This window comes from Typopeltis vanoorti, chromosome 2 (assembly GCF_054136105.1).
Source record: "Typopeltis vanoorti isolate ZY-2024b chromosome 2, IOZ_Tvanoo_1.0, whole genome shotgun sequence".
Lineage (NCBI taxonomy): Eukaryota > Metazoa > Arthropoda > Arachnida > Uropygi > Thelyphonidae > Typopeltis > Typopeltis vanoorti.
Window position 1 is genome coordinate 16,607,232 of NC_143550.1, and position 25,014 is coordinate 16,632,245.

The window sequence follows — 25,014 nt, forward strand, 5'->3', positions numbered from 1 at the left end:
TCCATCTCTCCTTTTTTGGTTGTTTATTCCTGTACCTTAAAAAAAAAAAAGTCATGCAGGAAATCAACTCTAAATCATGCTTCAATTCCAGTACTGTACTTTGCATGCATTTCCTTGGCTTTATAGCTTACTGGGTCACAGAGATTATCGCTGATATGTAAGGCAGCACTTACGTAAAATGTGAATCCATATGATTTTTGCAGCATACTGTAAGCTCTCTATATAGAAAGAGAGAGGGTTGTTTTGAATTATGACTAAAGCAACTAAAGCTATTTGGCTAGTGTACTGTCTGTTAAGTGCATGCATTTTTCTGGCTAGTCTGCCTGTTTTGAAATACGAAAAACTCAACAGGAGGGAAAACCCTACCAAATCTATATGAGGCTAGTATAGAAAGGAAAAGAATTACCAGCTCCTTTAATACTGATGTAAGTCAGTCTAAATCAGATAAATGAAATATTATCTTTATAGATTTTGGAAAATATGTAAATTCTACAGGAGAAAGCATCTAATTAATAAAATTTAGTAAATTAAGCATTATTAAATTAGAATAAGGAGCTGTCTTTATTTTAATATATTAGGGCTTAAAATTATTGTAATGAAACTAAATGAGTTTAAAAAAATCATCATGTTTTTAGAAATCAGTATTTAGTGAAGTATAATTTGCAAAAATAATCCCTACACTATTATAATCTGTCAGTTATGGATGAGTCATTTCTAACTGAAAATGACTGCAAAGTATTTCAGCCTTATTGCAGCTGGGAAAATCTAGATAATGCTGTATGCTTTATCTAGTTTGACATACTTTATCTTTTCAAAACCTTGTTTAGTGCTTAAATTTATTACCTTATCGCATCTTGCTGTTCTTTATTAAAACAGAGTGGTACAGTAACTACTGTTGAATAACTTTCTTCATGGCTGTGACTCTTTGCAATTTCTATTTAAAAGAAACACAATTTACTTAAAACATAAGCCTTTATATTGTTTAAAGTGTGCTCACACACACACACACACACACACACACACATACACACACACACTACATACATGTAACTTTTTATTATATAGGGTGATTCTAAATTATTGTCAGGGGTTTTTGTGGCCTATAATTTTCAAACTGGAAACAGCAAAATAAATCTGCTTACAGAATATGAAAGTCTAACTCAAAATGTTTTATTTGGCAACGCTGTACTCGCTGCATTAATGTCTAGGAGATAATATACTTCAAAATGGCGACTGTTCAAGTAAAAGCAATGATGTGCATAATTTTGTTTTTTGAAACAAAGTCCATTATCGCAAAGCAATGTTATTACAGAACTCGGTATGAAAAACATCCACCTTCAGAAAATGCTATCAGACATTGGTTAAAGCAATTTTAGGAGAATGGTAGTGGTCAGCACCAAAAAGGGGTGGGAGGATGAAGCAATTCACAGGAAGATGATGATTGAATTCAGGAACAACCCTCCAAACAAATGACTGTTTGGAGGGTTGTTCATAACTGCCTTCAACTCTGTGCCTACAAATTGCAGATTGCATATAGGCTTTACATCCAGATGATAAACCCCTACCATCTCCAAATGTTGAAATTGATAAAAATTACCTTCAGAGATGGATATTTAGTGATGAAGCAATGTTTTATATGTTAGGGAATGCAAATCGTCATAAATGCAGATGGGAATCAGAAAATCTTCACACCATTCAAGTGTTCAAAAGGGATAGTCCAAAGGTTAATGTCTGGTGTGCTTTGTCATGTTCAGAAGTTTTGGGTCCCTTTTTCTTTGTGACAGCAATAAACTTTTCTAGACATGTTACAGCTTTATCTGTTATCCCAGTTGGAAGATCATCAGCCAAATGTGGTGTTCCAGCAAGATGAAGCACTACCACATTTGGCTGTTAGTATCCAAGAATTTCTTGACATGCATTTTCCTGGGTGTGTGATTGGACGTGGTTGACTGTTTCCATGGCTTCCGTGCTCACCTAATATCATGCCGCTTGATTTCTCCATTGATGAACTGAAGACTAGAATTGTTGCTCCAATAGAAACAGTTACACAGCAAATGGCGGAGAATGCTTAGAGGGAAATTGTTTATTGCTTAAATATCTTACGTGCCACAAAAGGCACACATGTTGAAGTTGTTTAGCATTCTTCAGTATTAATTCTTTTAAGTGATAAAACTTTTTGACTGCCTTCATATTCTGTAAGCAGTTTTATTTTGTTGTTTTTGGTTTGAAAATTATAGGCCATGGAAACCCCATCAATAATTTAGAATCACCCTATTCCCTTTTTGTTTTTATTTATTAAAAAAAAAAAAAAACATTGGTTAGACTCATACAACGAATATATTTAAGTATTTTTGAAGTCTTTCCAATATATTCATCTATTTTAAAAATAATTATAGTTTTTCCACTTTTAAAATCTCATAAATTACATTCAGTTATTTTAGTCTCATAAATAAGACAAGAGAAATGCAATAAAAAAAAATTGATTAATTAAAATAACTATACAAAAATAAAATTATATTATAAAATCATATAAAAAATATAAGGGTGATTAAGGGTCAAAGCTGTATAACGGAGAGGAGACCTCCACATAATCTTTACAGGAATGTGGAGAACCAACCAGGGCTTCTGACCTAATGTCTAATCCTCACTTTCTGGTGGTGAACCCTGTTAGGTATCCACCTGGATAGTGAACTAACAAGGATGGGCTGGCAATTTGGGATTTAGCCAACCAAATTGTATTCTTATTGGCTTAAACCACAATATTAAATGATGGTACAACATGATGGAATTTCATGCTGGCTGGGGCGTCGCCCAGTTAAACAAGGCTCCTGTTGTTTTCGCCAGGGAACCAGGGTGAACAGCGAAAAGGCAGCTACTGGAACAAATCCTAAAACACACCCCAACTCAATATCACCAGAAATAAAGATCGGTGCTATCAACATAAGAAGCCTGAATGGAAAGAAATGGAGCTAGACGAGGAATTAGATAAGTACCAGATCGACATAATAGAGGTGATTGAAACAATAAAGATCAAAACTTGTCAGCTCCTTCTGAGCAATAAATACAAAATGCAATATTCAGGCAATGGCAATCAAGGAAAAGAAGGAGTAGCCATAGTATTCAACACTAAATACGAGACTAATCTTCTTGAATGGCAGGCAATTTCAAGTAGAGTGATGTGGGTAAATATCAGAATGGGGAACTGGTCTATGGTCCCACGGAAGGTTCTCCTAAGGTAGAAGTGGAGGAATTTTTTGAGGCTTTAGAAAAAGCAACTAACACAATGAAAAATGAAAAGTTGGTCCTTGTTGGAGATCTAAATAGCAGAGTAGGAAATGATTGTCAAACATACAAAAATATTTGGGGAAAATTTGGAGAAAAGAGCAAAGCTAATAATAATGGCAAATACTTGGATTTCTGCTCAGGACATGGACTGGTTATTACTATATATTACTAAAACCATGTTCCAACATAAAAATGTGCACAAATTCACATGGAGAGAAGAGGCAAGAAATAAGAAAAAGTCTCATTGAGTATATTATTTTGCAGGACACTAGAGTGTACAGAGGATTTGAAATTGGAAGTGATCGCCATTTAGTCTTGAGCAGGATAAAATTGAATTTCATATTGAAAAGAAGAACATGTAAGAAAGTTTTAAAACGAATAAAAGTTGAGCAGCTCTCAGATGTGAACTGTAGATTAAAATATACAAACATTATTCAAGAAAAAATAAAAGAGTTTGAGAACAGGAATCAAACCTTTCAGATTCAGTGGCAAGCTCTGAAGAAAACATTGATTGATTCTGCTAGAGGCATGTGGTGAAGTTGTCTGCAAGGATAGAAAAATCAAAACTCCCAGGTGGACACACAGGAAGTTAAAGAGGCAGTGAAGGAAAAGAAGAAAGCATATCAAAAGTTCCTGGCAAATAAGTCAGCTTGTGCTCTTAGAGAATACAGAGACAAATGTAAGAAAGCTAAACACCGTGTAAAACTAGCTAAACAAAAGTCATGGGAAGACTTTGGTAAGAACATAGAAAATAAATATCAAGAAGGTGGCAATATATTCTGGAGGTTGTTGAAGAAGCTCAGAAATGGAGGAAAGAGTGTTGTATAAGGAATTAGAGATGATAACGATGATATGAAAACTGGAGAAAAAGATATCCTTGAAGTATGGAGTGATTACTTAGAAAAATTGCTAAATGAAACTAGCAGTGATGACAGCACAGTGATAAAAAACACTGACTAGGCATGCAATCAGGAATACATATCCATGCTTGAAGTAGAAAAAGCCATCAAAAATGTGGAAAGGCAGCTGGAGTAGATGATATGAGACCAGAAATGCTCAAGTATGGAGGTATAAAAACTTTACAGTGGCTACACTGCAAAATTCAGAGGGACGGGACAGAAGGACGAATTCCAGATGACTGGAGTAGAGTTCTCATAGTACCCATATATAAAAAGGTAAATAAAACTGATTGTGAGAAGAATTACAGAGGTATTTCTCTACTGAGTGTTCCTATTAAGATTTATGCCAGTATAGTTGAGAAATGGTTGAGAAGGATTGTGGAAGAGAAGCTTGGTGAGGAACAAGCTGGATTCAGGCCACATAGATGCCTGTCAGGATCAGATATTCACTTTACGACAAATAGCTGAAAAGTCATGGAAATATAACAAAGATCTGTATTTAAGTTTTGTAGATCTGGAAAAAGCATATGACAAGGTGCCAAGAGAGAAGCTATTCAAAACGCTACAGTTGTATGGTGTCAGTGGATCATTATATCAAGCAATACTGAGTCTTTATTTGAGTTGTAAGTCAGCAGTTAGAATTGAAGGGAGTACAGGGAGATGGTTTAATGTTAAATCTGGTGTCAGACAAGGATGTACATTATCACCCCTGTTATTCATTATCTATATAGATTACATTATGAAGGTAAGTGGTATGAAACCTGATATCAAAATTGGAGATGTTAATGTCAGCTCCTTGCTTTATGCGGATGATGTTATACTTCTAAATAAATCCGCTACAAGTCTGTAAGATTCCCTGACTAAATTCAATAACTGTTGTGATAGATATGGTGTGAGGGTCAGCAATAACAAGACAAAGATAATGAAAATAGGCAGAAGCATTAAAAATATCAGCTGCATTGTGAATGGAGAACCTATAGAACAAGTAAAACATTTCAGCTACGTAGGCACGATTTTTAGTGAAGATGGTAAATTAATTATGGAAATAGACAACAGAATCAACAAAGCTGGTATGGTAGGAAGTCAACTGAATACATTTATATGAAATAACAGAGAAATTAGTCAAAAGACTAAATTAGCTGTATACAAGACAGTGTTTAAACCAATTTTAACTTATGGATCTGAGAGCTGGGTCAGAAGTAAAACACTTGACCAGAGACTAGAGACTGCAGATATGAGAGTCCTAAGAAAGATTAGGGGGCATGAACAGATGGCATCAATGGCAATATCATATGAAAAACAAGGATATTAGGAAAGAACTTGATATTGTCAGCAACCAGGAATTCATTAGCAGAGGTAATCTCAGGTGGTATGATCACTTAAGCAGAATGGGAGAGGAAGGATTAGCAAAACAAGTGTTCTCTGCCAGGTTGGCAGGAAAAAGTCCCAGAGGAAGACCAAGATATAGGTGGATTGATAGGGTAAAAAGTGCTTTAGAAGATAGATATATAAATATAAGATATGACAATGTTGTAGCTTTGACAGGTAACAGATTGATTTGGCAGAAAATTGTAGGTAGGAAGTTAGTAATTATGTAAATTTTTCATGTAGTACTATCATATCCTGTACACCCCTTGAGGATAAATGTCAGGAATTTGATGATAAAAAAAATAATTAAAATCATAAGAGATACACTTTCTCACTTACACTTATACCAATTTATATTCAGCAATAAAACAATGAACAAAGGAAACAAATTCTTTTACCATTCCTTTCTAAGATAAACAACTATAGCTCAGTGAAAATCGGTTATAAATTAAGAATCATCTCACTCTGATTCAAAGTTAACACGCTCTGCAAATAAATAATCTTGTCGTACTTCAGTGGACTTCATTGTAAATAATTTTCAGAAAAATTATCCTTCATAAGCAGGTTAACCATGAGAAAACATGAGTAAATTGTTGGCTTTACTGTTTCTCTAAACAATTTTTCATTGTGAATTCAGTTCCTTTCTTTGTATGAATAATAGAGTTCCCTTGTTGCTTTCGATATTCCATAATACACACACTATCATGAAGAACATCGTTTAAAAGAAAAACACAACTTTCTGCTTGAAGGAAGCAAATTGTGAATTTGATTTATAGGTAGCAGCAAGTTTGTGTTTCTTCAAAATTTTTGATCAACATTCAGAGATGCCTTTGATATATGGTATAGGAGTCCTGAGGGCTTCTTCTTGTCTAGGCTGATATTTTGGAGGGTGGCTAATAAATTTTTGAGTTGTTATTGGGTTAAATCCATTTAATCCAATAACAATTAGAAAGGCTGTAATTTCCAATTTTTGTTTTAAAGATTCTTCAGCGGAACAAAATTTGTGTGCTCTGGATATCAAAGATTTTATGATGCCGTATTTTTTTTATTATTTATTTTTTATTTGTTGCCTTCTCCAAAAGACAAACTCTCACCACTGATGCTACCTGGCATATAAGTGCCAGGTTCTTGTAACTTGTCTTACTAAAATAAATAAATGAATCTCTGAACATCAAGACCACATCCATCTTATAAAACCTCATAAATTTAGTCTCGCACAACATGGAATTGAAAATGCCAACACACCAAACTACTACATCAATCCATATATAAACATGAGCGTTTGTACATTTGATCAAAAGTATTCCAGACACCTACTCGAAACTAATCAGAATTTCCTTGTGACACACTTTCCAGTAGTGGACATTAATACGGGATGGGTCCACCCTTTGCTTCTATGACAGATCTAACTCTGCCAGGGAGACTTTCTACCAGGTGTTGGAACGTCTCTGGAGGAATGGCAACCCATTCTTCCTGAAGAACTGTAGCCAGAACAGTTCATGATATGGACCATTGGGGTCTGGAGCGAAGTTGGCGTTCTAATTCATCCCAAAGGTGTTCTATGGGATTCAGGTCAGGGCTCTGGACTGGCCAGTCCATTTCTGGAACGTTATTGTCCACAAACCATTCCCTCACAGACCTTGCTTTATGGCAGGCAGCATTGTCATGCTGATACAGACAATAGTCATCACCGAATTGATCTTCTACCGTAGACAGTACACAACGGGTCAAAATGTCCTTACACCCTTTCGCATTTAGATTTCCATGTAGTGTTACAAGAGGGCCAAGTCTATTCCAATGAAAACACCCCCACACGCTAACACTACTTCCTCCAAATTTCACCATTGGCACTACATATGCTTGCAGGAATCGTGCTCCAGGCATTCACCACACCCAGACCCTCCCATCGGACTGCCACATGGTAAAGCGTGATTCATCACTCCAAATCACACGTTTCCAGTTGTCCACTGTCCAGTGGCACGCTCTTTACACCACTGCAGGTGGCACTTAACATTCACAGCAGAAATGTCTGGTTTATGGATAGCTGTTTGACCATGGAACTCCATTCCACTTAACTCTTGACACACAGTCATGGTGGTGGCTGGACAGTTAGTAGCACTGTGGAACTCCCAGATGACTATTTCACTTGATATCTGGCAATTTCCACGAACCACCTTCTTCAACGCTTGACAGTCCCTGTCTGTCATTAAACGCCGCCTACCCAACCGTGGTTTTGTTGTGGTTGTGCCTTCATGTTTCCACTTCACAATTACATCACCAACTGTTGGCTTGGGCAACTTGAGGAGGGTTGAAATTTCTCTGACAAATTTCTTACTGATGTGGCAACCAATAACTAGTCCACGTTCGAAGTCACTGAGCTCCCTTGACCTACCCATTCTGCTCATACTTCTTATCACTAAACAACACACAGCTCCGTGCCTCCTTTTATACTGGTAAGTGAGGTCATAGTGACATCTAGATGTCAGTTAATGAAATACAGAGAGGGTGTCTGGATACTTTTGATCTTCTTCTTATTGTGCTATCTTCTATCGAAAGTCAGCGACCATCTTGGCGAACAAACTGCGCTCTTGTGCTAATCTGAGCAGTTGTGCACTGCTCTTTCCTGTCCACGTCTTGATGTTGTCAAATCATGATATTCTTTTTCTTCCTCTAGTTCCTTTGCCACCAATTCTTCCTATCAAAATAGTTTGTAGAAGTTGGTATTTGCTGTTTCTCATGATGTGGCCAAGATATGATGTTTTTCGTTTCTTGATTATTTGTACAAGATGTTTAGCTTTGCCAATGGATTTTAAGACATCTTCACTGGTAATTTTTTCTGTCCATAATATCTTTAGCATTCTTCTGTATAGCCACATCTCAAAGGCTTCGATTTTCTTGATGGTTGTTGCCTTCAATGTCCATGTTTCAACTCCATAGAGCAGAATAGACCACACGTAGCATTTCAGCATTCGGCATCTGACTTCCATGTTTAGGTCTTTATTGCAGAATAGTGTTCTCATTTTCATGAAGGACTGCCGTGCAACTTCAATCCTTGTCTTTATATCTATTTCTGGATCCCACCGTTCATTAAGCCAGCAACCAAGATATTTATATCTTGACACTTGATCAATATTTTTCCCATTGAGTGTCAGTTTCATTGATGAGGCTGGATGTTTGCTGATGATCATGTATTTTGTCTTGTTGATGTTTATATTTATTCCCATTCTTTGGCTTTCTATGTATACTCTGTCAATGAGTTTTTGGAGATCCATAATATTATCTGCAATTAGCACGGTGTCATCTGTATATCGAAGGTTGTTAACAATCTTTCTATTTATTGTGATTCCCTCTGAACATTCTTCCAATGCTTTTTTAAAGATTACCTCTGCATATATATTGAACAGGAGTGGTGAGAGCACACATCCTTGTCTCACTCCTCTTTTGATGTTAATATCACTGGTGGTAATGTTGTCTAATTGAACGGTAGCTGACTGATTCCAATACAGATTTGTTATTAGTCTTATGTCTTGTTCGTCTAGCCTTATTTGTTGAAGGACTTCTATTAAGTTAGTGTGTCTGACTTTGTCGAATGCTTTTTCAAAATCTATGAAACACATAAAGACAGATTTCTGTTTTTCTATGCATTTTTGTATCAATATTTGGGTACAGAAAAGGGCCTCTCTAGTACCAAAACCATTCCGAAAGCCGAATTGTGTTTCACTTAGAGTTTCTTCACTTTTTCTATAAATACGATTCTGAATTACTTTCAAAAATATTTTTAATGTTTGGCTCATTAGACTAATAAGTCAGAAGTCACACAGGAATTCGCTTTGGGTTTCTTTGAGACAGTGATAAATGTAGATTTGAGCCAATCTGATGGAAATTCATCACTTTCATATATTTTATTAAATAGTTTTTCAAGAAGTTTGATGTTATCTGGTTCTATTAATTTTAAAAATTCTGTTTGCACACCATCTGGTCCACTGGCTTTTCCTGTTTTACTTGTTCGTATAGCATTCTCTATTTCGCTTTTCATGATTGCTGGTCCTTGAATGTTATCTTTTATATTTATAGGCTTCTGGTCTAGTATCATTGAAAAGTTCTGTTACATATTTTACCCAAATCTGTGCTTTATTCTCTTCTTCTAGAACTATTTTTCCATTTTCGTCTCTTAGAGACACTATTTGCTTTTTCCTCAGTTTTCCAGAAATTTCGTTGATTTTCTTATACAGATTGAAATGATCATGTTTCTTCTGAAGCAGTTCAATTTCAGTACATAAATTTTTCATCCAATTTTACTTGGCTTCTTTTATTTTTTTCTTGATGATGTTATGTGTTTCTGTATACCTGGCAAGGTCTTTGTTTTTGTACATTCTTCTTGTATCAATAAGAGAAAGAATCTCATCTGTCATCCATTCCTGTTGTTTTATATTATTCACATAACCTACTTCTTCAATACTTGTTGTTACGATGGCAATCTTTAAGCTATTCCAAAGAGATTCCACACTTTTATTTTCTTCTATGTTAATCTGTTGTAATCGCAGGTTAAGCTGTGTCTTGGCACTTTTATTTATGTTCGGGTCTTTCAGTTTTTCTACATCAATTTTCTTTTTCTTCTTTTGTGATTTTTTTAGCTGATTTTAATCTAAGACGTACTTCTGCAACTATGGGATTGTGGTCTGATGAGATATCTGCTCCAGGATAAGTCTTTGCACTCTTTATACTACTGTGGAATCTTTTATTTATCAGTATATAATCAATATGATTTCTGACAATGTTATGTTGGTTATCTTGAGGCGATTTCCAAGTGTACAGTCTTCTGGGTGGAAGTTTAAACCAGGTATTTGCTATTGTTAGATCTTCTTCCTGACAGAACTGGACTAGATGGTCTCCTCTGTCGTTTCTGGTGCCTAAGCCATGTTCACCAACAATTTCTCCATCACCCCCCTCTTCCCACTTTTGCATTGAAGTCACCCATCACTATGTTTATATCATGTTTCTTTGTTAGATTTTTAATCTCTTTTAGGTGTTCATAAAACTCTTCAACATCTTCTTCACTTTTGTCAGCTGTGGGTGCATAAGCTTGGATGATATTTATGTTAATGGGGTTTCCCTTAAGTTGTAACAGCATTATCCTTTCAGAAAATGGAATCCAATTTATTACTGATTTATTGATTTCTTCATCTACTATTACAGCTACACCATGTCGATGTTTGTTCTCATCATTCCCAGAGTAATACATTGTCGTATTATCTTGTTGACACTTTCCAGATCCTGGCCATCTTGTCTCTCAAATTCCCAAAATCCGGATGCCCGGCCTCTTCATTTCTCTTGTGGCATTTCTTAATTTGCCAGCTTCATACAGAGTTCTGACATTCCAAGTTGCAATTTTAAAAGTAGACACCATTTTGAGCCCGGAGATTCTTTGCACCCCTGTCCCATTTAAGGGACGCCGGGAACTTGGGGCCAATTGTAAGGGTTTGCTCGCCATGGTGGTTGTTCTGGAGATAAGGTAGAGCAGTAGTTTCTCCGTTTGCTTTCTGCTCTGCAGTATTACAGACGTACACAATATAATCATATTGCCATCTGCAAATCTCTGATCTCAAGCTTTTCCGTCATCATTTGGCTTCAACCTTGTGTCAGTACTGACAATGCTGCTTCCCAATGTCAGGGGCAGTGACCCCAGCAGGTGCTTATTTAATGGCGGCACTACTTGCCATGTCACCGAGTTGTCATTGGGCTTTGTGAGGTTTTAAGTGAAACAGAGTTGCCACTTCTGCTCCCCCCACGCCCTGATAGCTCAGTCGCTGTTGGTCCACGGCTGCTTATTCACCAGATTGCTCTGCTTATATCGCAGCTAGCCTCCATATCTGAAGGCTGTTCCCCGATCCGCCACCTGGGGGACGCACCCGGTAGTAGTCAGCTCTGCCCCGGGCTAATTTATCATTTATCACTTGCCTTTAATTCGACATATATTTGTGTACAGTTTCTTATCCTTAGAAGATAACTTATAAAAAGTTCTGACACTCTTTAAACTTAACTCCATAGAGTAACTATCTTGTCCAGTTCTGCTCTTCTACATGCCTCTTCTTGTTTCCAAGTGACAACATTCTTACTTTCCCATCAAATATCTCATAATATAAATTATTTAAACAAATTTTCTCCTTTATCAGTTCTCTTTATATAAATTCAGAGACTGCATCAGGTGACAGAAGAATGAAAATTAACATTGTCATTTTACTTAATTTTTTTCTGGTTTTGCCATATTTAACATATAATTTGGATTCTTGTTTGCCTTTTGCTGTCATTAAGTTGCTGAAATGTCAGCATAATTTTCCCATAATGAAAATTATAAGTAGAGTGTCTCCACAAACATTTTTGTCTGATACTCTAAAATTACTGAAAAATAAAATAAAATAAATTCTTCCAGATGTTTTAAAACTATTTGAATTTGATATCAAATGTCGGTTATTTTACAAATGCCAAATCATTACATAACGAAGACGATGGAATGGTGGTTAATGAGTACCTGACGCAAACCTCAACTGCAAAAGATTGGTTGTAAACTATTCATACATTTAGAACCAAAGATAAGCAATGAGATAATATGCAAAACTCTGATCTAGAGACATTTTTTAAACTACTTGAAATAAGCAAGGTGATTAGAGCACTGAGAAACAAAAATCATCTACCACCTAAAAAACTCAAAATTATCCATGCAACAGTGGGATTAAAACCAACAGCCTGTCAAGTAGAGAGCAGAGATGCTATCTACTTAACCAACTAGGCCAGGATATTCTGTGCATGCAAACTACCATATGTAGAGCTTACATCAGCATAGGCTTGATTTCATCACTCTCTTATCCTTCTTTATGGGTATGTCATATGTATAACATTTTTACAATTTGGATATCCTCTCAAACAAAGCTACAAGCATTTCTAATTAATGTCAGCCCCCATCCATTATAGACTCCAGTTTCTTCAGAAAATTGAAAACTCTTTGCTTCCTAGACATCATATTCAGACAACGTGAACTCATCAGTTCACCGTTTATAGAAAGAAACACAATATACAAAGAGAAATATCGCGTCTCACCATTATTCTAGCCAAAAGTTATGTATTGCCAAAACATTAATCCCTCATGAATAAATGTTCATGAACACATGAACATTTATTCCAATGTCTAACAGTCATCTATAAGAATAAACATCAATCATCATTCTCCACTTTTGCATAAAGACATTAGCAAGGGTTACTATCTAGAGATATCTATCCCATTATGTCCAAGGTATTTCAGCTAAGAGAACCAGAGAATAGATTAAAAATTTGCAAATTATATCTTTTGCCCGATTTGCAAATTAGCTATCATTTTAACATTCTCAAATGACAAGTTAGATTGTCTATTGTTCCATACTAGAGTTTACTAGGTGTTTTATTTATATATGGCAAACTTTGCTCAGAAATAGGTGTCATCTGTCTTTCTCTCTTAATGTTTTTTTTTAATAAAATGCATCACACACAAGGTTGTTAACCTATACAGTACATTAATTGGTCCACTAACATTAACTGGTCCTTATCTCATAGTGTGGCTTGTTTAGTGAATTCAGCAAGTACTCCTCTACAAAAGGATATCTTTCTAGTTTGAGAAAATACCAACTAGCCTTATTAGGTGATAGATGACTTTTATCCCAGCTCTTACCATGTTTGGCCTTTACGGCATAGATTTGGATTTCTATTCCTTACCCCGCCCCCTTCAAGGAGAAGAAAGAGAGAGGGGTAAGGGGAAAGAAATAGAAATTATACCCTTCAAGCACATGGCAAACATAGTGAGACTCAAATTCTCCTCCATTTTAAGGATGCATTTGAAAGTACAGCAGGAACAGTTCTGCCAGCCAGCCATCAAATAATACACAGGACTGAACCTGATGGTGTGCATCAGGGAGGTTCTCAATCAGTTGGTACATAATCCTGCTGCCACATATACTATCTGGAGGGGGTGGGGGAGTCTGAGCAGTGGTATCTGTGTTGGGGGAGGAATTGTAAAGACCATATTATGACAAGGAAACCAGGTCCTCTGTATTGGTGCTCAAGACTTTCCCTTCTCACTGCATGGTCCTATTCTGTATTCAACTATTCAAACCATGAGATATACAACTAATGGTCATAGTATCAGTGAATTAAAAATACCTCTCTCAAAAACTAACTCCAATAAAAACTTTTAATTTTTACAATTTAACAAAAAAAAAAATATAATCAAAAATATATATAAGACACCAAACACCCTGCAAAACTTTCACATCTACTTCACCATTCATGGTATAAACACTAAAATAAATTATATACATCATTACTTTAGATATCTAGAATCTAGACCTGACCTATTTTTGCTGAGCTTTTGCAATTATGTCAGTGGCATTAATGCCTTTTGGTTAAAAAGATCACCCCAATAAGATGCAAAATACCTTTCTAAAGGGTTTTCAACTGAAGATGAGGTAGCCAGTCTCACAGGGAGGTGGCAGAGATTTCCTCACGGTAATTCAGGTTGTTCATCTTGCCAATTCAATAAACCAACCAATCAACACTATTTTTGAGTGATCTCCAAATTAACTGCAACTCTTGAATTCATTTTTTTTTCAGTTACATGCAAATAGATTTTTTAAAAAAAGCACTATTGTAATGTACAGAAATCAAGTGCCATGTGCATACATGAAAGCTCTAACAAAATAAATAAATAAATAAATAAACGTAGAAAAAAAAACAAATTAAATAATATATATTGAAATAACAAATTTAGTTTAATCCTTTATCCAAGTGTATGCAAACAAGGTTTGCACCTGAAAGTATCTTCAGGACTGGGGTAAAGTGGTACAACACCAGGCAACTCCTTGCAAAGGTGGAACAAGCTACTAACACTCCTATCTCAGTATCTCCCATAATGCAAAACACATCTCCTTGCGGATATGTATAATGTTATGCATTAAGGGAAGGGCCACTTATAAATAATATATATATATATATATATATAAACAATAAGACAGTCTGCATTAAATACAACTTGTTTGGTGGATAAATAATTAAACTGCTGTTATAAAATTCCCAGAGCTTGAAAATTGTAATTATATTTTTATACAGTTTATTCCATGTAAATCTGTTGCATTCAAAATTCCTCCCCAAATACTGCTTTTATCAGTACCTTACCTTTCATGGTTCTAAAAATAAATACCAGAATATCCATAGGAGAATAATAGCATACTTTTCCACTCTGTTCAACTTCATATCTAAGACCACCATCTTGAATTATCTAAAATGAAAAATAAACTTTTAAAAGTAAGGATAATATTAATAAAGAACTTAAAATAATTAAAACATATAGCAAGAAAACACTGAAATAACATGTCATAAGTAATATTTTATCAAGTACACACCTTGCAAAGACTTTTTTGCATTTCTTCTTCTACTTTGCTATCGCTACCAATTAAATGCTTGGCACAAGTAATAGTATTTGCTGCATTCCTGCTCATACCATGCTTAGCTGCTAGACCTACTGACTGAATATAAATACATATGTTAGTTATAAAAATCTTTAATGTTTCAAAGGAAACTGCACATCTAAACACTGATTAACTACACTACTTAAAATAACTATATACAAGCAATGTTTCAGCAACTATCGTAGTCCATCATTAGAATGTTTTAACGTTCAATGTTAAAATTCAGGCTAGAAAGGTGATGACAAGCATAGTAAAGAAAGAAAAGTGCAGTCTGAGAGAAGATTAGATAATCAAGTCAAAGGCAACTCAAGGGACTTCTTAAACTATGTGTAATAATTATGGAAGAGAAAACTGGTTATTAGTTATGATAGCAGAGTGACTATAACAAAGGATATAGTGAAATTACCATATCTTTTGGAGAGAAGAATGCTTCTCTGCAAAAATTTAAAAGCTGACAAACTTATGGCTTTATTTCCAAAAACAGTATTGCAGTGTATATATATGTTAAAATTTGAACATATATATACACTTTGATACTGTTTTGGAATAGCAGCATGGTGACATATATATATACAGGATGGCCCATAAGTCATGGCACATTTGATGGAAAGGGCCAGTCTTCGTGAAGCCGAAAACGAAGGAATTTTAGTTATGAAAAACCACATCATGTGGTTTTTCATAACTAATAAAAAAAAAAAAAAAATCTGGTGATTAACTTATGCAGCTGCTTCACAAAAGACAGGCCCTTTCTATGGCAAGTTCCATGACTTATGGGCTACCCTGTATACTGCTTTACACTAGTGTAAAGGATTCTATGTAAAACCTAGAAGGAAGGCAAATAATAGGGGTCTCAAAGGTGTCTCAAATGTTGATTGGACTGGATTGAGAGTTATTAACAATACTGTGAGAATGGATGACTTATCATAATGTATAAAAAATGTGTGGAAGAGTTAGCTATTCCCTTGACAAGGTTATTTAATGAATATCTGGCAGTGAAGAAAGTCCAAAGGAGTGGAAAGATGACAAAATAGTACCACTCCACAAGCCTCTGCCGGCGAGTTGTTAGGGTATCTGCTCTCCAGCCAAAAGGCTGCGGGTTCAAATCACGCCATGGGCATGGATGTTTGTGATTGTCTGTGGAAATAATAGTGGTTGTAGGCGGTAGATGCCGTTGGTGTAGTTGGTGGAGAGTGGTAGAGTGGGTTCCCTTCCTTGATGAGTCTTTGTACTACCCGGAGGTGTTACATAATAATAATAATTCTAGAACAGAAGTTTACAATTATAGACCAGTCTGTATATTTGCAATTGGAGTCGAGGTATTGGTTTAGGAATAGAATACAGGTGGACTTAGTTTAGGAACATAGGATTCTTTATAATGGTCAGCATGGGTCTGTAAAAGTTTGGTCTTGTTTTAGCAATCTACTCACATTTTATGATAAGATGACAAATGTGCTGAACATGGGAGATGAGATTCATGTACAGTAATAATTTTAGACTTTTCAAAGGCATTTAATAGATTACCACATGACAGGTTGGTATACAAGCTACAGAAGATGGGAATGGATAATAGATTTGTTAGATGGATTAGAGAGTGGCTCTGAATAATACCAGCAAGTTGTGTATGATCAGGTAGTTTCTCAAAACAGGAAGGTAAGCAGTGGTGTGCCACAAGGTTCTGCTATTGGGCCTTGCTGTTTAATTTATTTTTTAATGATATTTCAAATGGACTGACTGGGGATCTTCAGCTGTTTGTTGATGATGCAAGATTGATAGGCATTATATAAGGAGTTTTGCTGATGTTTATTCTCTTTGGGAAGATTTTGCATTGATTTTTAGCTTAGACAAATTAACTTTTTTTTTGTTTGTGTTTGTTTCTTTTGGATTTACAGCTGAAGCAACTAAGGCTGTGAGGCCGGCGTATTGTGTCGGTAAATTGCATGTACACTTCTGACTGGTAGACCTAGGGGTAATGGCAACAGTTGACTGAAGTTTAGAGGTACACTGCAAATGTTGCAAAAATGACACATTACATTGCTACTATGAGTATAGTGACAAGTATGAATAAGGAGGTTTTATCACGTTCAGTTTTACACGGTTTTTAATTTAGGAAAATGTACTAAGAAGTTTTGTTAAATATTCATTGAAATAATATTTTTTGTAAGTTATTGTATTCAGCCTTTGTTACAATAATGTGGTGCATGACGTCATCTTGTAAAACTAATAAGTCAGCAAGTCTAGCGCTAAGATTAGTAAAGAGTTATGAGGATTACCATAAGTAGAAAGTTACAGAGACTTGCGAAGAATGACGTCATCGTATCTAAAGATCAACAGTTGCCATGGATAAGGAATTCGAAAGACGAGTGAAGAAGGACGTCAACATGCCCGAAGGCGAGTACGTAACCAGTTTCAAGAAACGCATGCATTTGCAAAATGGAAATCTAGACCTATATAAGGCAGCTTGTCAGAAAGGAATTTTATCTCCAGGATTCTCGAGGCTTTCTCTTACCTGAGATCACTGCCATTGTCGTAAATTGAAAGAGAAGCTTCGTTCATCGTCTGTTTGGACTGCCACCAAGAGGGAAGTATTATACCAAATAGTCAGCAAGGGAAGGAAAGGAGCTGTATATCTCCGCTATAATAAGGATCTAATAAAGAAAGATGGTCAACTTCTTGAGCAAGGAAAGAATCGTGAAAAAAGGAGCAACACAGTAAGTGAAAAGAAAAATAAGAAGATTCTCTTGGAACACTAGGATGTTGTGAAAGACTGTCTGCAAAAAGAGATTTGCAAGTAGTTGTATTACTGAAAGCATGTAAAGTGAACATATGTAAAATGTTTGTGAGACGTATAGTAATGGTAAATTAGGCTTAACCAGCATATGTCTCATAATCGAGTAATGTTATGTTCAGATCTTAAGCTAGCTCAGCACTAAAGTTAGAATAGTAAGGAAATTGTAACAATTTTGTGTATATACTGTTTCATTTTATAAGTATTCCTTTAGACTTAATTAAATGGTTTGTAAACAACACATTGGACTGATTGTTGTCAATGCACTATCCTAAAAAATTCGAACCTGCATAAGAGAAGTTTATGACTTATATTTATGCCAATGACTAGTACATAGTAAGGATAATTTTAAGAGGGAAATACAAACGATATCTGCTTTGTCTTTGGTTTAAGATCTTATATTCTCACACTCGATATATAGTCTAACTGACGCAGTCGTTAAACAAATAAATTTGTTAGACTATAGAGCATGGGAGATAAGATATAGTCAAAAATATATATGGCAGCTGTCAAGAAATAAGACAGCTGACCAGTAACGAAAATTAAGCAAAGAGAAATTGAAGACAAAGCAGGGTAGTGGAAGTACGAAGTATAACAAAAGGCACAGCTGAAAGGAATAAAGAACGTACAACCACAGTTATTACAGTAATTTTACAGAGGTGGTCGTGCCACTGTATAAAGCCTTGTCAGACCACACATGGACTGCTGTGATGATCAAATTTGGTCACAGTTTTTAATGTTTCATAATCACTGTATGTAGAAACACTGGAGATGGCGCAGACACATATGACCAAAGTTATATCATAAGCATGGAATTCAGCCACTCAGCCAGCCCTCAATAAACAATTGAGGGCTGGCTGAGTGGAGCACCAACAATGTGCCAACTCCATGGAGGTTGCTATAATAATAACAGTTAATTTGCAAGAATGCAAAGCTACTACACTGCATGGAAAATAAGCACTTAACTGTTCTTAATATAGTACAGTGCAACCTCCAAGCATTAATAAGTAATTTTATTATCATCTATGCAGTGTGTGAACCAATTATAATCAATGGATTTCCTTTCTTGGTCTTATGTTAGAGATCACATTGTACTATGTGAATGCAATGAAGCTTTCCTTTGCATGCAGTGCATGCAAACATAAATAATTATATTTTTGGATATTCTCATCATGACGAGAGGAAAGGATTCCTCTCGTCATGACGAGAATCGAACCCAGGTCTTTTCCAGTAGAAGGGAGAAATGTTCTGCTGTTTATCCAATTGTGCTATGATGGCTTAAATACTAAGAAAGAAATAAAGCTCCCTGCATGCAAAAGAAAAAAATAACGAGACAGGAAAAAGAAAGCACCTCATGTAAAAGAAAAAATAATATACAAAAGAATGAAAATTACTCCTGAGGTTGGAACACTCAAATGTTTGCACCTCTCTTCAAGCAACATCCACCATTTACTTTATAAATTCACTGGATTCACGGTCTTTTAAATTAATAAAGCGAATGCTTTTGAAATCTGTTATTTGTAATCACAGAAATGTAGACAATATTACTCACTAACTCATACCATTACTGAATTATTATACATCATCATCAAATTCCAGACATTTACCCGCAAAGGGTGTATAGGATACGATAGTACTACTTTTTACCGTATCTATCCGCCTATATCTTGGTCTTCCTCTGAGTCTTTTTCCTGCCAACCTGGCAGAGAACACTTCTTTTGCTAATCTTTCCTCTCCCATTCTGTTTAAAAGACCATACCACCTAGGATTAGCTCTGCTAACACATTACTGGATGATAACAATGTCAAGTTCTTTCCTAATATACTGTCTTGGCACCTTGTCACATGCTTTTTCCAGATCTACAAAACTTAAATACAGATCTTTGTTATATTCCCATGACTTCTCGACAATTTGTCATAAAGTGAAAATCTGATTCTGACAGCCTCTATTTGGCTTGAATCCAGCTTAATTTTCACCAAACTTCTCTTCCACAATCCTTCTCATCCATTTCTCAAATATACTGGCATAAATCTTACCAGGAACACTCAGTAGAGAAATACCTCTGTAATTCTCACATTCAGTTTTATTTGCCTTGTTATATATGGGTACTATGAGAGCTGTACTCCGATAATCTGGAATTCATCCCTCTGAACTATGCAGTGCAGCCACTTTAAAACTTTTATACCTCCATACTTGAGCATTTCTGGTTGAATATCATCTACTCCAGCTGCCTTTCCACATTCCAAACTTTAGATGGCTTTTTATACTTCAATTATGGATATGTATTCCTGATTGCATGCCTGGTCAGTGTTTTTTTCAATCACTGAGCTGTCATCATCATCATCACTGCTAACTTCATTTAGCAATTTTTCAAAGTAATTACTTCATTCTTGAAGGATATCTTTTTCTCCAGTTTACGTCACCTTGATCATGGCACTTTTATGGCACTCTTTCCTCCATTTCTGTGCTTCTTCAACAACCTCCAGAATATCTTGCCACCTTCTTGATATTTATTTTCTATGTTCTTACCAAAGTCTTCCCATGACTTTTGTTTAGCTAGTTTAACACAGTGTTTAGCTTTCTTACATTTGTCTCTGTATTCTCTAAGAGCACAAGCTGACTTATTTGCCAGGAACTTTTGATATGCTTTCTTCTTTTCCATCACTGCCTCTTTAACTTCCTGTGTGTCCACCTGAGAGTTTTGATTTTTCTATCCTTGCAAACAACTTCACCACATGCCTCTAGCAGAATCAATCAATGTTTTCTTCAGAGCTTGCCAATGAATCTCCAAGGTTTGATTCCTGTTCTCAAACTCTTTCGTTTTTTTCTTGAATAATGTTTGTATATTTTAGTCTACAGTTCTCATCTGAGAGCTGCTCAAGCTTTATTTGCTTTCTTTCTAACAGATAAGCTTAGGTGCTGATGGTTATTCGTGACTTATTTTTCACGGTATTAACAACACCACAAACACTTTTATCAACAAAGATGTTTTATTAACGCTTATATTTCGCTAATTTTCAACTCAGCATCATCAGAGCACAACACACTTGTAAACGTGACAGTAACTGAGTGAAACAATATAATTGAAAAAGACAAAAGATCTAAAGTCCTATTTTTTGGAGCCCTGTAACGGGGGAAAAAAAAAAAAAAAAAAAAAAAAAAACAGCATTTATCCAGGTGTTTTTCTTAGGATAACCGTCTCCCAAATTTTTGGCAAATTAATGCAGCCATATTTGTTAAGGTTGGGAGAATTCTTCAAAGCCATTGCTGACTCAAAAAATAATAATCTTTCAGATCTATAACGATTCCTAAATAGCACATTCATTTTCCTCCATCTAATCCTGTGTGAAGGAGTGTCCAAAGTGTGGTCTGCCAGTCCCGACTTGCCATAGTAATAGTAGCGAATGTATCTTTCATGTTCTTCCAGGCGGATGTTCACTGATCTTCCTGTTTGCCCATAATAGGCCAAGTCACAGTCACACGGAACTTCATACACACACCCAGGAGTGGGTGTGCTAAAGGGTGAAGTTTATCCTTAGGCGAGCGGATCAGAGTTGCCAGCTTGACATGAGGGTTTGAAAGTGGTGCGAAGACCATGTTTCAACAATACTTTGGCTATCTTTTCCGATGTACCTCTGATATAGAGAATAGAAATGGTCATGTTGTATTCTTGTGTATTAGGGGATGGCAGAGTAATGGGCCTATGTAGTATTTTATCTATTTTGTAGGGATTGTAGCCATTGGCTAAGAATGTATGGCGCAGGTATTGGAGTTCAGTGGTCAGAGCTGTATCGTTAGAACAAATGGCTCTGGCTCTGTGTGTAAGTGTTTTTAAAATGCCGTACTGTTGGACTGGATGATGATGTGATTGTTTATGTAGGTATCTTCCTGTGTGTATAGGCTTTCTGTAAATAGAAAAAGATAGTGATCCATCTGAAAGGCAGGTGACTAATGTGTCAAGAAATGGTAAACAGTTATTTGATTCTTTTTCTAATGTGAAGTGAATTTTGGGGTGTTGGCTGTTTAAGTAGGTGATAAAAGCATCCAAAGTGTCTTGTCCATGGGGCGAGATGGCAAACACATCATCTACATAATAACCACACTTGTGGCTTGTATGTAGCTGTGGAAAGTACTTTGTTTTCAAAGTGTTCCATGTAAAAATTTTCTAATGGGGAAAGAGGGGGGGAACCCATAACAGTACCATTAATCTGTTTGTAGAATTTCCCCCCCCCCCATGTAAAGTAACCTACATTCATGGTAAATTGAAATAATTCAAAAATATCTGGAGGAAATTTAGACTTGATTAAATCAAGAGTGTCTATAAGTGGCACATTGGTAAATAAGGAGGTGACATCAAAACTAACCATTATGTCTGAATCTTTTAAGATTAGATTTTTAACCAGTGTTTTGAAATGGATTAAATTTTTTAAGCCTCCAAAAAGCAATATGCCACCTAAGCAAATAACTGCCCTAAAAAAGTTATATAATAATAAAAATATTATTATTACAAAAGCCAATAAAGAAAATGCAACAGTTATCATGAATAAAGAAGAGTATAACAGAAAAATGCAAGATCTCATATGTGACAGTTCCACATATCAAATTATACACTGAGACCCTACGATGTCTCAAAAGAAAAAAGTCCGAAAATAAATGAAAAAAGTGACATCATGGCCCAAAGAAATCATCAGGAAAATAAAACCAATTCATGTTAAACCACCCCGTATTTATGGATTACCAAAAATCCACAAAACTAATATTCCCCTATGCCCCATAGTTGATAGCATAGATAGTCCCACATATAAACTGGCCTGGCATTTAGCCAAGTCGCTTTCCCCCCCCCCCCCTTACTGGCAACTCCTCTACTTTTGTAAAAAATTCAATCCATTTCAAAACACTGGTATTCCATATAAAAATTTGCTAACGGGGAAAGAGGAGGGAACCCATAACAGTACCATTAATCTGTTTGTAGAATTTAATCCTTTTAAAAATCTAATCCTAAAAGATTCAGACATAATGGTTAGTTTCGATGTCACCTCCTTATTTACCAATGTACCACTTATAGATACTCTTGATTTAATCAAGTCTAAATTTCCCCCAGATATTTTTGAATTATTTCAATTTACCATGAATACAGGTTACTTTACATGGGGAGGGGGGGGGGAAATTCTACAAACAGATTAATGGTACTGCTATGGGTTCCACCCTTTCTCCCCCGTTAGCAAATTTTTACATGGAACACTTTGAAAACAAAGTACTTTCCACAGCTACATACAAGCCACAAGTGTGGTTACGCTATGTAGATGATGTGTTTGCCATCTGGCCCCATGCACAAGACACTTTGGATGCTTTTGTCACCTACCTAAACAGCCAACACCCCAAAATTCACTTCACAGTAGAAAAAGAATCAAATAACTGTTTACCATTTCTTGACACATTAGTCACCTGCCTTTCAGATGGATCCCTATCTTTTTCTATTTACAGAAAGCCTACACACACAGGAAGATACCTACATAAACAATCACATCATCATCCAGTCCAACAGTACGGCATTTTAAAAACACTTACACACAGAGCCAGAGCCATTTGTTCTAACGATACAGCTCTGACCACTGAACTCCAATACCAGCGCCATACTTTCTTAGCCAACGGCTACAATCCCTACAAAATAGATAAAATACTACATAGGCCCATTACTCTGCCATCCCCTAATACACAAGAATACAACATGACCATTTCTATTCTCTATATCAGAGGTACATCGGAAAAGATAGCCAAAGTATTGTTGAAACATGGTCTTTGCACCACTTTCAAACCCTCATGTCAAGCTGGCAACTCTGATCCGCTCGCCTAAGGATAAACTTCACCCTTTAGCACACCCAGGAGTGTATGAAGTTCCGTGTGACTGTGACTTGGTCTATTATGGGCAAACAGGAAGATCAGTGAACATCCGCCTGGAAGAACATGAAAGATACATTCGCTACTATTACTATGGCAAGTCGGGACTGGCAGACCACGCTTTGGACACTCCTTCACACAGGATTAGATGGAGGAAAACGAATGTGCTATTTAGGAATCGTTATAGATCTGAAAGATTATTTTTTGAGTCAGCAATGGCTTTGAAGAATTCTCCCAACCTTAACAAATATGGTTGCATTAATTTGCCAAAAATTTGGGAGACGGTTATCCTAAGAAAAACTCCTGGATTTTTTTTTTTTCTTTCTCCCCATTAGAGGGCATCAAAAAATAGGACTTCAGATCTTTTGTCTTTTTCAATTATATTGTTTCACTCACTCACTGTCGCGTTTACAAGTGTGTTGTGCTCTGATGATGCTGAGTTGAAAATCAGCGAAATATAAGCGTTAATAAAACATCTTTGTTGATAAAAGTGTTTGTGGAGTTGTTAATACCGTGAAAAATAAGTCATGATTAAAGCTTTCTTACATGTTCTTCTTTTCGATATGAAATTCAATTTTATCCTGTTCAAGACTAAATGGTGATCACTTCCAATTTCAAATCCTCTGTACACTCCTAGTGTCCTGCACAAGAGAGAAAACATCACTGTCAACAATAATATAGTAAATGAGACTTTTCTTATTCCTTGCATTTTCTCTCCATGTGAATTTGTGCACATTTTTATGTTGGAACATGGTGTTAGTAATAACCAGTCCATGTTGGAAAACATTTTCCAACCAAATTTAATTTGATTGGATTAATCATGATGAAATGTCAGCCACCATTAATTTATGCTACATTTTCAAAATTTAATAAAGAGACCAATAAAAATTTTGTTAATGAAAAAAATGGCCAGCAGATATCTGCTTGTAAATTTCTTTTATATTATTATGATGATTCAGGTCTCCATGGAGTCACAAGACTCATCGTGGGCGGCCCACCCTATAAAACACAACGTCTATCATCCCACTCCTTAAACTCAATGACTGTTCGTGTTCACACCACTATCAGGCACTGCACTGAATATGCAAAAAAACTACTCCTTACTGCTTGCTCACAACTTCCTTTCATAACTTCCAGGGATGGCTCCTTGTCCTCACTCCTTCTCCCCCATTCCACCAAATGAAACAATTCCCCAGTGTCAACCCTATAATTACCTCTCAACTGTTTCAAGGTCTCAATCTCTATCACCTCTCCTTTCATCTACTATCTCTGCAGTCCACATTCCCTC

The 25,014-nt window shown here is 36.0% G+C and overlaps 1 protein-coding gene across 1 annotated transcript in view; it reads right to left on the reverse strand.

Moving 5' to 3' along the window:
• LOC150108848 (heat shock 70 kDa protein 14-like) overlaps nt 1-25,014 on the reverse strand; it is a 111,307-nt gene that overhangs the window by 60,754 nt on the left and 25,539 nt on the right. The window contains exons 3-5 of the mRNA XM_090414384.1: nt 14,978-15,100; nt 14,751-14,853; nt 844-934 (exon numbers count right to left, since the gene is read on the reverse strand). Coding sequence (XP_090270510.1) covers nt 844-934; nt 14,751-14,853; nt 14,978-15,100 — 317 coding nt within the window. The remainder of the gene's footprint in view (nt 1-843; nt 935-14,750; nt 14,854-14,977; nt 15,101-25,014) is intronic.